The sequence below is a fragment of the Carassius auratus genome, chromosome 12, assembly GCF_003368295.1.
Source record: "Carassius auratus strain Wakin chromosome 12, ASM336829v1, whole genome shotgun sequence".
Taxonomy (NCBI): Eukaryota; Metazoa; Chordata; class Actinopteri; order Cypriniformes; family Cyprinidae; genus Carassius; species Carassius auratus.
This window is the reverse complement of record NC_039254.1, coordinates 20232336-20250395: the sequence shown is the minus strand read 5'-3', so window position 1 is coordinate 20250395 and position 18060 is coordinate 20232336. Positions and strand designations below refer to the sequence as shown.

At 34.7% G+C, this 18060-nt stretch overlaps 3 protein-coding genes across 3 annotated transcripts; 2 read left to right on the top strand and 1 right to left on the bottom strand.

Moving 5' to 3' along the window:
• Positions 1-135: 135 nt before the first annotated feature.
• On the top strand, positions 136-7099 carry stx4 (syntaxin 4). The gene is made up of 11 exons (XM_026277511.1): positions 136-471; positions 1090-1197; positions 1402-1501; positions 1620-1694; positions 1787-1857; positions 1975-2083; positions 2311-2384; positions 4354-4491; positions 4651-4761; positions 4851-4932; positions 6114-7099. Exons 1-10 carry the CDS (start codon positions 442-444, stop codon positions 4929-4931), a joined length of 897 nt encoding a protein of 298 aa, XP_026133296.1. The 5' UTR covers positions 136-441; the 3' UTR covers position 4932; positions 6114-7099.
• Positions 7100-7664: 565 nt separating this feature from the next.
• calcoco2 (calcium binding and coiled-coil domain 2) lies at positions 7665-13580 on the top strand. Its single transcript, XM_026277506.1, has 14 exons — positions 7665-7812; positions 8164-8366; positions 8462-8564; positions 9544-9704; positions 9849-9974; positions 10499-10579; positions 10684-10799; positions 10903-10972; positions 11172-11327; positions 11438-11623; positions 11755-11841; positions 12743-12905; positions 12990-13015; positions 13095-13580. Exons 2-14 carry the CDS (start codon positions 8190-8192, stop codon positions 13254-13256), a joined length of 1614 nt encoding a protein of 537 aa, XP_026133291.1. The 5' UTR covers positions 7665-7812; positions 8164-8189; the 3' UTR covers positions 13257-13580.
• Positions 13581-13584: 4 nt separating this feature from the next.
• On the bottom strand, positions 13585-16643 carry snf8 (SNF8 subunit of ESCRT-II). The gene is made up of 8 exons (XM_026277512.1): positions 16281-16643; positions 16145-16195; positions 15916-16054; positions 15193-15297; positions 14280-14352; positions 14064-14205; positions 13913-13987; positions 13585-13830 (listed from the first exon to the last, which is right to left on the bottom strand). The coding sequence occupies exons 1-8, from the start codon at positions 16332-16334 to the stop codon at positions 13693-13695; spliced, it is 777 nt and encodes a 258-aa protein (XP_026133297.1). The 5' UTR covers positions 16335-16643; the 3' UTR covers positions 13585-13692.
• Positions 16644-18060: the final 1417 nt, after the last annotated feature.

Below are 18060 nucleotides of genomic sequence, written 5' to 3'. Positions count from 1 at the left end.
TTCTTGAGATCTGAAGTGGAATATGTGGAATATGTTTTTTTGCCAAAGTGAAATAATAAACATAGTAGGCCTCTATATATCTTTCCAGCGGGGGGCAGTAAAAGCCTTGGTCGTTTTTCATACCTCCGCGAACTATAACAGAAGAAGAAAGCGACAAATTCATATACATCTACATCGCTCCATTTTGAACTCGATGCATAATTGAAGTGCATCCATATTAGTTTATTATCGTCATTTTGACGCCTCACAGCGCCCGTCAACAGTCTGCTCTCAAAGTTATTTGTGGAAGTTGGCTGGCGTGAAATGTGACTTTGAATGGAAACTCCCTCTTTTTGCTTTTGAGTTTTGCTAAATTGAGTTTGCAGATAACTTAGATGAGCTAACGTTACGCCTCTTAAGACAGGAACTTTTCATCGGAGTTGAATACAAGATACATCGAGAATGCGGGACCGAACGAAAGAGTTGGGCAATGTGAGTACAAAGTAGGGCAGTGCACTCAGGAAACCGGCTAGCGTGCTAACAGGCTAACCAGCGGATACTGTACCTTACACACAGCTGCAGCTGCGATTTATTAACACTCTCACATATAATCTCGCAGTCTGTTGCTATGTGTCTATTTATGTTTCTTTATAGCGATTCTAAAAAAAATAAAAATCAGTCAAATACAACAAATCGGAAGCTAACACTGCACCACCATCGATATAGTTTTACAGCGTAGGTGGGTGTAACTCTATTTAGTCTACAAACAAACTAGCTGCCAATGATGTTTGCAGGTGATTCAGTGATTTATATATATATATATATATATATATATATATATATTATTGTTGTAGTGGAATTCATTTCACTTATATTTAGCACTGTAACTGTTGTAACAGCTGGAACTGTGTAACTAACTGTTGGAGGAGAAAAGTTTAATATCACATATGTTTATAGCACTGTTTCTTCCCATAAAACTCTTAATTTTGTCTGACACGTTTTCTCTAATTTGTAACGCAAGTAAGTGAATTAAACTGCTTATAAATAAATATTTCTAACGTATAACTAAATCTTAATGTACTTTATACCTTTTTCTTCTCTTCTCACTAGACTGCTGATGCATCAGATGAAGATGAAGAAACCACCGCTCTCATGATAAAGCCCGGATCTGGGAGCTCAGCAAACGAGGAGAAAGAAAACGAGTCTTTCTTTAAAAAGGTTTACATAAATTATTAGGGAACTGTGGGATTGTTGTGTAAACGGCTCCAGAAATGAGTTACTACTTCCAAACTTACAAGTACTTGTGGCATCAGTTGTTCACCATGATTACATTTTTGTTACGTATTTGTGTGGGTTAGGATTGCAGTGTTTTCTGAATCAAACATAATTAACTTAATAATACCATACTTGTTTTCTACATAGGTTCAGGAAATTCACGAGGGACTTGAATCGATTAAAAAGAAGGTGTCTGAATTGGAGAACAAACAGAAAACGGTGTTAGGAGTCGCACTTCCAGAGGAAAGTGAGTGGCTCAGTTTAGGTTTGGGTGTTTGAGATATTTTTTTTTCATGCAAGTTTTATGATCCAACAAAATGTTGAAATCTATAAATATATTTTAAAAATTCTCCCTGCCAATAAAGGTATGAAAAAGGAACTGCAGTCCCTCAGAGAAGACATCAAAGTCATGGCCAGCCAGATCCAAAAGAAGTTAAAAAGTGAGACTGATAAATAAACACAGGTGGATGTTATTGAACGTTTTCTGCTGTCCTTACTGGATGTGAAAAATGAAACGATTCATTTGTCACAGGCATTGAACCTAAGAAAGCTGAAGGTGAAGACAAATATATTCCAATAAACGTTAGAATGCGGCGAACCCAGGTCAGTTGCTTTTTAATACGTATATTATAAATATTTGTAAATATAATACATGGACACTCTTGTTTTGGCTCAGAATAATCTGCTCCTCTCTTTTTTCCCCTCAATACACTTTAAAAGCATGGTGTCTTGTCCCGTGAATTTCTGGAAGTGATGGGTCACTGTAATACAATTCAAGCCCAGTACAGAGACAGAAATGTGGAGAGGATACAAAGACAACTCAAAATCAGTATGTGCTTTTTCTGTCTTGTTTTAGTCTATTGACAATACTTGCATTATCACACAGGTCTCTCATTATTATTTCCCTCATTTTAGAGTTTCCATTTGTATGATACACAATGCTCGGCATCAGTACACATGCTTGACTACTGCATTATTAGACAGTGCAACATAGCTTTCTTTTGCATTATTTGAACAAGATAAATAAAACTAATGTGAATGTGGTTTCCTTTACAGCTGGTAACAATGTGACAGATGAAGAGCTAGAATCCATGCTTGAGAGTGGGCAAACTGATGTTTTCACACAAAACGTGAGTGTGTTTTATTGTGTAGTGTGCATGCATTGATTTGAATGCACAAGTGCAAGTCTTGCATTGTGCCAATTCATATTTAGTGCTTTTTTCTTCTACAATTACCTGAAGAAAATGGTCCACAATGGGGGTCTGTGATACATCAAATGTTATCTCAGTAGTAGAGATACACTTACGGGGCACTGCAATTATTTGCACTCCGAAAAGAACATTATTTGTCTGTGCTTTACAGCTTTGCTGGTTAAACATTTCAATCACATGCTGTTCCTGCATGCCAGGTAGGGCTGGGATAAACTATTATTTTTTAAACGATTAATCTAGCGATTATTTTTTCGATGCATCGATTAATCTAATGATTAATTTTTTCAGACCGATTCGATTTCGATTATCTCCCCATTAATAGACTACTAACAATTTATACATGTTGATTTACATATCTGAATGAAAAAAACATGAATTCCTTAACATTGCAATATATGTTTATTGCTCTTAAAATTACAAAATAAAAGACTGACTAAGAATGCATTACTTTGCACTTGTATAGAGATAGCATTCAATAAAACCTTGAAGCCTTGAAAACACATAGCTTACTGAAACAGGCTTACTGAACACATGGGGCCTAGCTTACTGAAAAAAAGTTCTTTCAGATGAAAATAACAACAACTTGATGTCTAGCATTCAATAAAAAAGGTCACCCAAAATACTTGTTTAGAGAAATTGAAAGAATACAGTAACCAGTAACGAAACCGGAGTAACAGTAACGAAAGAATACAGTAACTTGAGGGCTTTAAGCTAATACAGCTTTTCCATTGAATTGCAGTGCAGTTGGTATGCTAGCATGGATCAGAAGACAAAAAATGTCCAGTCGATCAACACATCTGTACTCTATTGTATAAACGAAATATAGATAAATCCTTGTTAAATCTACAAAGTTACTTGGCAAGATGGGTGTTTAGACACAGGCTACTTTTATATGTATTTACCAATCACGTTGCTCTGTGCGTGCGCTGTATACATAGAACACAGCTTGCAAGTACTGAATGGAGTTGTCTTTCACGCCCGAATGCTTTTTATTGACTTGAATTTTTTAATTATCAAGGCTTAAAAAAAACACATGCAAATGGTAAACTCTTGTTATGATGCTGCAGTGGCCTGATTGGGCAATTGACAAATCTGTCTACTGTCCCGAGTGTCCTGAGAGAAAAGTTAATACGTGTCTGTATACAGACACATGTGCAGGTCTTAAAGTGACAGTAGACTAATAGTCCTAAACATGTTGATGCATGTCATTAAAGGGATAGATGACCCAAAAAACCTCTAGAGTAGACTACAACAGAGTGATGATATCCTGTCTTCTGTTAGACTTCTGATTACTTAAATGTAACATTTCTAGTTTTCTCTTGCTTTCTTTGGTAAGATCCTTTTGAGAACTGTTCCAGCTAAAATGTAATTTCTTGTTTTTGATGAAATTGTTTAGCCTATCCGGCTATTTAGTGATATAATAAATAGGGAATTTAGAGTTTCAGAGTTTCTTGTGAAGCTGTAAAAACTAGAAATATTAGGCAAAGACCTACAGTTTGAACTAAGATTGCCGGGGGCACCTTTGGACAAAGTATTTTTTTTTTATTGTTATTGCCTTTTTTATTCCAGATAAAGGAAATCTGGGTTGTCAACATCATTAAAGGAAAACACCACCGTTTTTCCGTGGCGTTTTCCTTTTAAAGCAATGCTAGAAGTAAATGCCCCTCATTTTCAGTACCTCCTTTATGGATTTCCACTTCTCTTTTAGGCTTTTGATTACGGTCATTCTTGCCCTTCAGCTCATCTATTCAGAACCCTTACATCCCCTTTGCCTGAAATGAAGCACCATGAAATTTTTCACCATAGTGTCCTATATATGTCACATGATGTGATCCCATTAAAAATCCTGTTCAGTGTTTTGAACCCATTTAAAAATTTCGTCTTGCAGATTTTGAATGATGCTAAAGCTACGAGACAGGCTCTGAACGAGATTGAGTCACGACATGATGAGATCATCAAGCTAGAGAAAAGTATTAAAGAGCTGCATGATATGTTTCAGTACCTTGCGATGGAGGTGGAAGCACAGGTGAGATGAACACACTGGTTAGTTCATTCCTCAGATATACTGTCAATTAAAAACCATGATTTATCATTTTGAATTTTTTTTTTTGTTTATTTTAATGTTATGTTTGTCCATATTTAAATTTAAATATGTATTTTACATTAAATAAAATAAAAAATTCAGGGTGAAATGGTTGACCGGATTGAGGAGAACATTAAGAGTTCCCATAACTACGTGGAGAAAGCTGTTGCCGACACAGCTGCTGCTGTAGAAACTTCAAAAAAAGTTCGCAAGGTGAGTAACTTATTAATGATTATTTATTTTTTGACATAATATCATTACGTTATTGGCCAGTGTTGAATTATCACATTTCTTCTTCACAGAAAAAATTATGGATTGCCATATGCCTTGCTATTTTAATTATAATACTAGCCATTATCCTGGCTGTCACTTTTGGCACTTGAGGTAAGTTCCATCAGTTGAACTGAATTTGAATGTTACCTTTATGCAAGCTATTTAAAGTGATTTACTCACCCTCAGGCCATCTAAAATGTAGGTGATTTTATTTTTTTTCAGTAAAACAGTTTTTTTGCTGAAACCATGGTCCATGGTGATTCATAACATGCAACTCCGTAGACGCCCATCTTTAAGAATAAAAAAAATCATATCAAGGCACACCAAATTAACACCTGACGATATATTCCGGTCTTATGAAGCGATACAATCAGTCTGTACAAGAAACATTATCATTAGACTCCGGCAACAGGGAAATCAATTATTTTCCAAAATAGTTTTTGTTTTAACAGGTTGTTTCAATTAACTGGTTCAGTTCACTAGTGATTTTACGTAATCACACAAGGATATGACATACACAATTGTATTTTTAAAGCACCCAATAATAATGTGAAATGTGGAAGTTTTACATGTTTAATGCATAAGCAACTTGTCTTCATCAGCTAAATGATTTAATTTCTCCCCTTCATACAAGTGCTTGGTTCATGCCCACATCACCAGTTCATCGAGTCAGAACTGTGTTCACATTTCAGGGACTGTTAGAGGACTGGGTCGCTGAGTGAGTTTGCAAAAAACATCATATAATCATATAAACCGATATATTGGCTGATTTCAATTCGGAATGACCGTCAGTCCAAAAGTAAATTTTGATTGTGTAACTTGTAGATCCCACAAACTGTTTCAGACAATTCAGTTCAAGCAGTTCAAAAGAATGATTTGTTTGCAAACCGGACATCACTCAGGACCGATTAACTGAGGCTTTGGATTACAGGTAATGTTGTAAAAAAAAAAAAAAAAAGTTTAGTTTCATGCAGAGACTGATCATTTTGCTTCAAAATATAGTCAGGAGCCATGGGTATTAATTTTGTGTTCCTTGATATGCCTTTTTAAATTTGCAATGTCAGGCAGCAACTGCATTTTATGAATCATCAAGGATCACAGTTTCAGCCAAAAATCGTATTAATTGTTCTTCCGAAGAAAAAAGAAAAAAAATCACCTACACCTGAGGGTGAGCAAACAGCAAATTTTCATTTTTGTGTGAACTATCAATTTATGCCCAAATATTGTTACAGTTCTGTAATTTTTATTAATATTTATTTGATATTTAAATCATGCATCCATTTTCTTTACAGTGTTTTCCTTTAATAGACTTCTTTTTGCCCAAGCACTGGGTTTTGTCTTCCTGAAGTCCCTCTAACAAACAACATGGCCATGTGTAAACATGACCATTATTGGTTTCCCAACTGTTTTGGTAGCTACATTTGTTTAAACCTTTAATTGTGGATCTGTTGGTTTAGCTGCTTTGTCCTACACTTTCCTGAAAGTGTGTCTGCTGCACCACTTGGACATTTAAAAAGTTACATGGTAAAAACGTTTTAAAATAATTGATTGCTTTACTGACTGTATTTCCAAGATGGTGGACTTAATTTGCAACACCAACACTAAAGCATGGCGATATAGGGTAGATAAAGAAAAAATGCTAATGAGATTCCTAATATATACCGCTTCCATTCGGAGACAAGCTCAAGAACTCTGGGTGATGGGCTATTTGCCTTTGCCGTAATATGTTTATAAGATGTATTTTGTGTTATGTTGTGATTTATCTTTTTGTAATGCCATTTCAAACTTAAAATTAGCTTAAATAGCATTAAAGGTCATCTGTGTATGTGTGTGTGTGTGTGTGTGTGTGTGTGTATATGTGTGTGTATATATATATATACATACTTACATGCATACACACACACACACACACACACACACACATATAACAACTAATTGTATACTCTGCTTTGCATTATAATGCAATACTACTTCTCTTGGTCTTACGTCATGTCGCATATGTATGTTTATTTTAACTCATTTGTGCTCTGTCCCAGTGAAGACATGCACTTTTAAGAACTGATTATGTACATTACTAGTTTTTTAGTGCCTCAACCTTGGTGCCTTTTCTTGAACCGTAACATATGGAGTGCCCACTGTGTGGCATGATAAATGCCGAGATCACCAAGAATGCAGTTGCAGTATTTGGTTTCAGTTCACAGCCTGTAGACATACTGCCACACATTTCATTCATTCTGATGTAAAACTGTAATTTTTAAATAAAGTACGTATTATATGATTGTTTTGTAACGTTTTTTCTAATCCTATTTTTTTTTTTATAATTTTGATATCTGAATTCCCATTTTATTGTTCGAATCCAACTGATTGGACATAGTTGAAGTCAGAATTCAGAATCTGCAAAATGTTAATTATTTTACCAGAATAAGAGGGATCATACAAAATGCATGTTATTGTTTATTAAGTTCTGTCCTGAATAAGGTATTTCACTTAAAATGTTTCCATACAGTCCACAAGAGAAAATAATTTGAATTTATAAAAATGACACCATTCATTTATTATCCATTATTGTAATACCTTGTTCTTACCTTGTTTGTTGTTGTTTTAAGTGAAATTTGTTCATTAGTCCCTTGTTTGTCCCTAACTTTTAACCTTCAGGTCACACAAATGCTTTGGTTTTCTAGCATTTTCGTCTATTTGAACGATTTCCAACAATGATTTTATTATTTTGACATCCATCTTTTCACACTGTGGACAAATGAGGGACTCCTATGCGACTATTACAGAAGGTTCGATGAGGCTGTAACTCATAGCTCTAGATGACATAATACACGGGAATCCCCTGTAGTTATATTTGGACCGTCGTAGGTGGCACCGACCTGCGCATAGAACTACATCTCCCAGATAGTGTTTACTAGTTTGCTCCCATTTATAGCAACTGCTGTGTATCTCGACGCCTGTTCAACACGGTCTGGACTGCGACAGGAGGTTCAGGTAACATTTTATTCATTGAAGTTGTTTGTTGTGAAAATATCACCAAATTAACACGCCAAAGCGTTGGTTTGTCCAATGTTTTATACTGATTTTAAACTAAAAAGTTTTCATTTCAAGATTACAAGCTGTATCTCGTTTACTTAAACACTTTTTTCTCTGTTTAAACAATATTTAGATTTAACTACAGACCTATGTTGCTAAATCAAATAAATCTAGCATGATGTCAGTCGAGTCGCTTTTGTTTGTCCTCCTTACGCCCTTAGAAAAATGAAAGTGAAAGAATAACTCAACAACGGCAAAACAAAGCTTAAAGAAGCTTTTGACTAAAATAATATTTTGGGGCATTGAAAGGTGACTGTGTCCACATAAACACCGGGATGAATGACGGAACGGAGGAAGAGACGGCCCTCGTTATAGTGGAGACCTCATCGTACTCGCAGGTAGTTTTCAACGATGTTCCTCCATCATATCCGCCGAACACCGCGGTTACTTGCCGGTACACTATCACCGGTGCTCTGGAGCCAAGCCAGAGGGACTGGATCGGTATCTATAAGGTGTGTAAGAAGTAACAGCATGCACTATATTTCCTGTGTTGTATTAATCTCAAAAAAAAAAAAAAAAAAAAAATGTAATCTGTCAAATGGCCCAGGTTGGTTGGAATTCAACACAGAAGTATTATACCTACGTATGGGTGGTACCTTCCCTGGACCACGTCGGACCTGAACCACTTGTGCTAGAAGTGGTTTTCTCAGGTAGGAATCACAATCACTGCACATTTTAGGTTTCTGTTTTACCCATCAAATCTTTCCAGTATTTTTCCCCCATTAACTGAGTTGCGTTTTAGTGCCAGAACCTAAGAAGCGAGACCGAGGTTTACAACAATGTCTGAAATATTATTGTGATGCAAATATTCAATACTGCTTGAAACTGAATGTAAAAAGGGGACTTGATGTGTCCCCCTCAGGTTATCTTGTTATCATGTCTTTGGTAACTTTAGTTGTGACCCTAGTGTAATTAATGTGCACCAATGCTGTGGATGTGACGTTGTGCTGCTATTTTAAAAGGCTGAATCACGAACTTCAGAGGTCCACGTCTAGGCTAGGGTACTGCTCATGTTACTCAGGGCAAGGGTCCTAAATCAAGTGATCTTGTGATGTTTCAAGTGTCTGAAGGATTTGATTTCCTTGTGCCACTTTCTTGGCAATTAATTATGTGTGGGATGCACATGGTGAGGATTACTTGAAAATGGCAGGGCAAGGGCAGTTTATATATATATATATATATATATATATATATATATATATATATATATATATATATAAACATTCAAATATCTCTCTTGGACTTGAGTGAGAGTAGACTTTTAACTTTAAAAAACTTTAAGACCTAAATATTTAAATATAAATTATAATAAGATATCCAAAATTAACAATCAAATACCCAATATCAAACAGTAGTACAGATAGATAAAAAAAACTACTGGATGATAATAACCAATATGGTGTATCCTTATATCAGTCTCAGCTATGTGGCTTAGGCCCACTAGTATTTTTAATTATTATTAATATAATATAATAATTATAAAATTAATTAAACTGCTTTTGTGGTTAATTACTTATTTTAACACTGCCAGTTTCTGTTAATAATTTATTATATAGAGAGTCATTGAATATTGTGGTGTGAACCACTGTCCTATATATTAAACTCTAATGATAGTGATTTTTCACTCAGAGAGCTACCTGCCCAAGGATGATGGGGAGTTTTACCAGTTCTGCTATGTGGACAGCTTTGGTCATGTCAAAGGAGCCAGCACCCCATTCTGCTTCCAAAACCCAGCAGAAGCAAGCCTTGACTGCAGCTTGGAGAAGGACCTGTTAGTCATAACTACACAGGTACATCTCCTTTGGAAGTTGATATTTGATATTTGATATTTTTGATAATTTTGATATTTTGATATTTGTACTTTCTGCTAGAAGCTTAAAATTAATATTACTAATTGGCCAAAAAAATCATTCATCGAATGTCCCTGTGAGTAGGAGCAGGCAGAAAAGCTGGAGAAGGAGAAAGAAGACTTTGTGAAAGAAATTGAGTCTTTAAAAGAAACAAATGTGATCCTGAAAAAAGAGTTGGGTGAAAGACTGCATGAGATCTGCCGTCTCAGGGTTAGTCTGACTCTCTTTCTTGTATTAAACACATATGTAAACATGTAAACACTTATTATTTGCAATAGTTTTGATAGTATTTGTGATTTCTGCAATGAAAGCCAATGCCTATTGTTTTTTGAGTACACACACACACACACACTCACACACACACATATATATAATTATTTGTATATATTATTTATATTTTATTATAGTATTTATAATAGCATTCAATTAGCTTTTTATACTTTCAGTTGTTAATTTAATTTAGATTTTAGTTGTATATAGTAATTTTATACATTTTTGTCTTTTGTAATTTCTGTTAGTTTTTTTTTTATATTTCTGTAGCTTTAATTGATTTTATTTTAATGTATTTATTTCTCAGTTTTGGTTTTAGAACTTAACATTTATAATTTCAGTTATTTGTCAAGGCAACATTTCAAATTTAATTTAAGTTGTGTATGTAATATTTATATTTTATTTAATATTTATTTCTTAAATTTTATTTCTGGTTATAAATGTGCCTTTATACTAAACTGCAGAGCACCATAGAGGATTCAAAGTCAAAGGATAAACCAGAACCACCACTGCCAGATGTTCCCAGTTTAAACTGCACTGAAGAGGTAAAGAAAGAACAACCAGTGGAGACACTGACACAGCTGGATATTTTAGCTACAGTGTCTCTGTAATTTAATCTGTATGATTTTATAATGAAAACTCTTCACAGTCACTGACATCTCTGCAAGAAAAGTACGATAGAGCTGTTCAAAAGATCTGCTTGCTTAAGAAAGGAAGGACAGAGTTACAGCAACAGCTTGAACTCAAGAATGGGGAAGTCCTTAGGTGAGTGTCCTTAATATGGAAATCTCCATGTTTTATGTGCATCTTTATGTGCATATTTGTATCTATATTCTTTATGTGCATATTTGTATCTATATTTCTCCAGGCTAAACACCTTGTTGAAAGAAGCAGAGCAAAATTACAACAAAGTACAGGACCAAGTCAAGCTGCTACAGGTTTGCAAATGTGTTCTTAATATGTGTTATTAATGTTAATGATAATTAAGAAAAAAATAGTGCCTCTAAACAAAGACGCTTCGTAATTCATGACATTACAAAAACCATGACAAAGGCAGAGTAAGAATTGAAAAGAAAACAACCAAATGAATGCAAAAAAGGTTGTGGTCTAGGATGCTTCACATTTATTCTGTTTTAGGTGGATGTGCAAAGCAGCAGGAAAGACTATGAGAAATTGCACGCTGAAATCCAGGAGCTCAGGATAAAAAAGACTCTGGAGGACCGGAGGGCTGAAAACAAAGCATTACAAACATCCTTAGAGCATGAAGCCCAACAGAAAGAAGAACACTGTAAAGTGAGGCTTGTCACTGAGGCTGATCTATTTGGAAGTTTGAAGACTTCAAACCATTAATACAAAAAAAAAAAACTCTATTTTCATGAAGTATTGTCCTCTTTGTGACTCAGATACAGGTTCAAGCGCTGCTCAGTCAGCTGACAGAGGCCAGAGGGCTGCTTCGCTGTGAGGTGCAGAGTTGCAAAGACGCCTGCAAACGTGCGGAAACCGCCGAGCAGGAATTGAAGGAAGTGAAAAGGAAGCTTGAGGAGATAACCTTGAAACAGACAGAGGATGAGAAATCCAATCAAATCCAGGTATTTTTCAATTTAGTGTCATGTTTTTCAATCTTTTACCTCCTATTTTCAACTTTAGTTTGATTTTGTTAGTACGTTTAGGAATAATAATCAAGATTTCGATCCTGATTCCACACAATTTGTCATTACAGGTCCAGCTCCAGCAGGCACAAGACAAAATTTATGAAATGGCAGAGACATCAAGATCAGACAGAGAGAAGCTTGTGGAAAGGAACGAGGTGATCTGTTTTGATATGACACATTAAACATCACTGTTAGCTACACTACACGTTCAAAAGTTTGGGGTTGTTATGAAGTCTAAAACTATAATGTGAAATATTATTACAAATCATTTTTTTTTCGATTTTAATATAATTTAAAATGTATAGAAGCCTGTTTTTGCCAATGAATAAAAAATAAAACAAGGTAATTTCAACTTTTTTTTTTGCGAGTTTATAGCTTTGCAAATTTGATTTTATAACTTGCAGTTGTGAGTTCATATCTTGCAATTCTGACTTTATAACACACAATTGCAAGTTATAAAGTCAGAATTGTGAGATTAAAACTCAGAATTCTGAGAAAAAGGTTTATATCTCGCAATTCTGACTTTCTTTTTTTTCTCACAATGGCGAGTTCATTTTCTGACTTTTTTCTCACAGTTGCGAGTTCATATCTCACAATTCTGTGAGAAAAAAAGTCACAATTACCTTGTTTTATTTTTTTATTTAGTGGCAGAAACGGGCTTCCTTAAAAAAATGCCATTTATTCCTGTGATAGAAAAGCTTAGTTTTCAGCAGCCATTACTCCAGTCTTCAGTGTCACATGATCCTTCAGAAATCATTCAGTTATGTTGATTTGCTGGTCAAGAAATCTTATTATCTATTTTGAAAATGTTTTGCTTCTTAATATATTTTTTTTCAGGATATAAAATTTTGTAACATTATAAATGTATTTACTGTCTTATAAAATTACTGTTTGCTGAAATGTTTTTTAAATTATAAAATAAATCTGACCCCAAACTTTTGAACAGTAGCATATTTTAAGACATTTCTACAAAATATTAACACCAAAGATGTTGTGGGGCACTGAACGACATGCCAGTCAATTATTTCATGAAGACTTTTTTCTTTTTATCTTTAGGAACTGCAAGCAGAAATAAATAAGCTTAAAAGAACAATATTTGACTACCAGGTCGCATCTGTTGCTGCAATGTCTGATCAGATATCCAACCCTCAAAGCCAACTGGACTCCCTGGAGCAAACACCTGACTCTCATTTCTATGAGAACATTGATGACATGACAGGTTGGTATAAGAACAGTCAACGAAAAAGGAAATTGAAGCATTTCTCCAAGTTTATTAAATTCAGATTTCATTTCTACATTATAGCAAATCCTTCTGATCAAGATAAACAGGTAATTACTTTTTTAATGAATGCAGTATTTCAAGAATGAGGTCAAAATGATTCAACTGTATGCATTTCCTTATGTGTAGATTAGGGTCTGCCAGCATTGTCGGGTGGTCTTTCCTGGCATCAACGAGGTTGAACTGGTAGAACACGAGCAGTCTCACAAAATCTGTCCACTCTGCACTCTGATCTGTGATGATATGGAGCAGCAGGAGTTTGAAGATCACGTCTATAGTCATGAGGATTAGTCCATTTTTTTATTCATCTGCTATACTGTCTTTGGGAAAGTAAGGTTGCACTGAATAGTCCAGGATTTTCTAGATATGCCGCGCTTATCTTTTATTATTAGCTGTTACTTATCTAAAATAGGGACGATTTTTCTTATTATTAGGTCATGGTTCTAGTATCACTGAATAAACTGGAATCTCATTTTCAATATACATCTATATATTTTTTTATAGGAGATATAATACAGATTGCACTTATACAATTACAACAACTGGCATGGTCTTATTTCCCTAAACTTTTTCCAGTGGTTAATAAGGCATTGGAATAATAAACATATTGTGAGAAATGTGACTGAATAGATGTTTTTATTCTTCATTTTCACTGCAACATTGCGACATTCTTTGACCTCCGCCTCTATCCACCAAGACAACCTATTTACAAAATAACGTCTTATTCTCAAGGTGTCATTTGGTTGGCCTCCTCAGGCGTAACGTCCCGTGATAACAGCTCCGAGAACAGAGCAGGAAGCCAGTACTGTGGCTCTCCCACAGCTTGGGAGTCCAGCCATGCTAAGCCTTCCTTCAGCAGGTGATCCTGAAAAACAGCGCAAAAGGTATCATTACTATATGATATAGAAAGCATTCCGAGCGGCGTTTGGTTTTTCCTGTACACTTACAAGAACGTGACTGGCCCGCTCTCTCTCCCACTTGAGGCTGTCTCTGATCTCGCTCACTGTCACGTAGCCCTTTTTCTGTAAAACATGGCCAATAATCAGATCTGACGTCATGGAAGTGTAAAGGTCTCAGGCTTTGTTTGGTATTGATTACCTCTGCTAGTTGAAGGACAACAGTGTGATCCATGTTGAGCTCTGCTGGGACCGACTGGACTAGATAAGAGCCTCCAACAGGAATCATCCCGAAGCCATTTCCCATAGCCTTGAGCTTCTTGATGGCCCGCACCAAGTCATCCCTGAGTGACGATGATAATGGTTGGTAAGAGAGTTCATGTGTTCAGAACAGCTAGAGAACACTATATACACTCACTGGCTCACATCCTGTGCAAACTTCCCTCTTCCTTTCAAGACACGGTGGTGAAGTTCATCCAGTGTGATGAGACCTGCAAAAATAAAGTAATTCATTGGTTAATATTTACATTTATATGTTATTTTCATAGAGAACGTTTTAGAAAGTCATATTAGACATTTGTGACCCTGGTCCACAAAACCAGTCATACATTTTTTTTTATTGAGATTTAAACATAATCTGAAATCTGAATGAATAACTTTCCATACATTTTTGTTTTATTAGGACAATATTTGGCTGAGATACAACTATTTGAAAATCTGGAATCTTACGGTGCAAAAAAAATCTAAATATTGTGGAAAATCACCTTTGAAGTTCTCCAAATTAAGTTTCTTAGCAATGCCTAGTATAAATAAAAAATGAAGCTTCGATATTTATGGTAAGAAATGTAAAAAATATCTTCATGGAACATGATTTTTACTTGATATCCTAATGATTTTTGTCATAGAAGAAAAATTTCATTTCAAATTTCATATTAAAATCATTTTGCCCCATACAATGTATTGTTGGCTATTGCTACAAATATACCCGTGCTACTTATGACTGGTTTTGTGCTCCAGGGTCACATTTAGATTCATTACTGTCAAACACTGACAAGCTGATCGGGTCTTTTAATGTGTTTTTATATACGAAGAAGGAAATCATGGTCATCATATTTTAGAAATATATCTGATTGCTGAAAGCATGATTGAATAATGAGAATCAAGAATACCAGAAAGCCGTTTATTAAGTATTTAAAATATATGGAAGATGAGAATATGCAGTTTGTTTTGTGACACACATACTATCTTCAAGATAAAAACACAGGCCTGTAATATTGATAATATGTAAAACTGAATTATCACTTTAACACTTTTAAACTGGCAAAACTTACCGCCATTTCTGTGTTTTAGAGCCAAACAGACTTCAATGATCTGTACACCAAGCTCATAGTAGAAATCTCCAACTCCAAGCATCTCTGACCAAAATCCTTTTCCAGCTGCACACATACAGCAAAAAAAAGTTCATAAGGACATATAACTTTTTCTTTGAAATTATGATTAATCATTATATGAATTATTTATCATTTTAATCGATAAATTAAATTATACATAATAATCAGTTAATTATAAATCATCCACACAGGTTTCATTAAAACTGAAAAGAATGAAATATAAGCAATTATAAATACATCTTTAATCATGTACACTAGTTTATTAGTAATTATAATGTATCCGCATTTTAATCCCTAATAAATCATACAAATTCTGTATAATTATAATTACTTACAAATGGAATATTTATTATTATAATTGACATTAATGTTATAATTAATTATAAATATAATTTATATAATAATTAGAATACATCCACACAGTTTTCATATAGGGTCAAATATGAAAAATGGTTTGCAAGTATCAACCCAGAAGTTCCCCCCCATTCATTAGAATGTGTCCTGCTTAATTGTGTGTGTATATTTTCCACCAATTATGTATTTATTTATTTATATATATTTATTTCTGAGCAAAAATGAGTCGTGCCGTCTTTGACCCATGAACATTTAAAAAAGACATATCAATTTCAGGTTCATGGGGAACATTTCTGATAGGACACGTACATGCCAGTGGGTCGACTCCTATGGTGGCACACATCTCTTGGAACTGCACCCTGAACTGAGAGTTCTTACGGATTTCTTGTTTGTGTTTGCTGGCAAACTCTTCCAAATGGGTCTTAAAGGTTTCCAGTTGTTTTGACATCTACAAGGGTAACACACAGGGTCTGATTATAATGTGGTCAGTGCTGTTTTAAGTTACATCCGTGTGGTTTGCTCAGTAGACTACACGCACCTGTGCAATTTGATCCTCAGCAAGGACAGTTCCTCTCTCTTTATACTTTGCCTGTGACAGTAAACAAATAAGCTTGTATGAATATGCCAAAAGATTTGCCTAGTTCCCAAATCTCGCAGAAGTGATGTCATCATACCTCTGCAAGTTTCTTTTTGGCGATCGCTCCAGCTCCTACTCCTCTTCTGTGCATGATGCCTCAATAAAAGCCCCTACAATACTATAATAATACAAAAATGAAACTGTTTTATTGCTTTGTTCTGATAACTGTAGTAATTTACCTCCTAGTCAGCTGAACAGCTCACGAGCTACATAGTTACACATCGAGACAAAATACGACAAAACAGATATAAATTAAATATATTACAATAAAACAAACTAAGGGACGCTCCCTTTCAATTAACGTTATGCTCTTCTTCTCTACAACGTTCCAAACAAACCAGGAAGAAAACATTCACGTTCTGTGCTCTCTCTTCTAAACACCACTATGATCTCGACAGTAATATTTTGGTGAATGTGTCCGATAACGCCACCCGTCGGTCTGGAGAACAACGTCTGGGTTTGCAGGGTATGGCCCTGTCCCAAATGGAACACTTCCATGTTCACTTTTGGTCACGCGGACTTACAGTGGCCACTGCGTGTCGATAGTCCACGGTAGGGTGTCCTATGGGCCCAGGCTGATTAGGGGTCCGCAGAGGGTGACTTTTAAATTAAAAAGAGTTAATGTATTCTTCTTAATTTTATATATACTGCAGGCTTTTTAAAGTAAAACGAGGCAACGTATTGTTCTTAATTTTAAACAACAAGGACATTGTGTATGAATTTGCTCAAAGAAAGGTAATTCAATAAAACTAATTACAACTAAAATGTGAGTAGTGAGTAATTTTTATTTAATTTCTTTCAGTCTTTCTACATTTTGGGCCTCTGTGCCAAGAGTAGGCTATGTTTGTGTTAGTAAATATGGCAGTGTTTTTGTCATAATATTTTCAGAATAAAGTCAAAATTACGAGATTAAAGTTATTTTGCACAAAAAAGTTGATCAATGTGAAAATTCCATGTACTCAAAAAATAAATAGCCTAAATAAACAAAATATGATTAAATAAATAAAACGATGTTCGCAAAGTTATTTTGTTTGCATTTCGGTAAATATTATGTTAATACAACTGTTATGATGCTGTTTTATTGACAATTTTCAAAACACTGATTGATCGATTACATGAGACATTTGTTTTGTTTAAAATGTTCAGATTTTTTTTCAATAAGTCTTCTGATATTGGTTTATTTCATGCTGTAAACAGTAGAAAAGAGGAAAAGAGGACACACTTACCTACTAACGTATAGTAGGCCTTTGAGAAAAACAGTAGGCAATGCGAGTAGTATGGTGTTATGGGGGATCATATTTAGCAATAAAAATAAGCATGATGGGTTTTCAGCTGTTTATTTTTTATTCAAATTAATTAATTTCCTTTTTTTATTAAATTCACATTCAAGTTTTTTTTTAATGTTTTACAAAAAACAATTTTACCACATAATTTGTTTTGTTACTTTCCGAATGGCATTTATTCATATTGTTTTTAATATTTTATTATTTGTTATTCAAACTATTAATTAACTACACAACGTTTAAAATTATGTTCTAAACAAAGAATAAAATAAACAATTTCTGTATTTATTTGAATATGATTCGTATCAAATTTTTGAAAATATCCTTAATATGCAGGGTTACTGCACCATAGCTATTTTCTCTCTCTCTCTCTCTCTCTCTCTCTCTCTCTCTCTCTCTCTCTCAAAAAAAAAAAAAAAAAAAAACCCTGTGAGTTTGGTAGCTGACTATTTGAAAAAAAACAACAACACAGCTGTATCACAGCTTCAGTGACACCTGCACCATTTTAATTCTCTTCCTTTTATTTTAATTTTC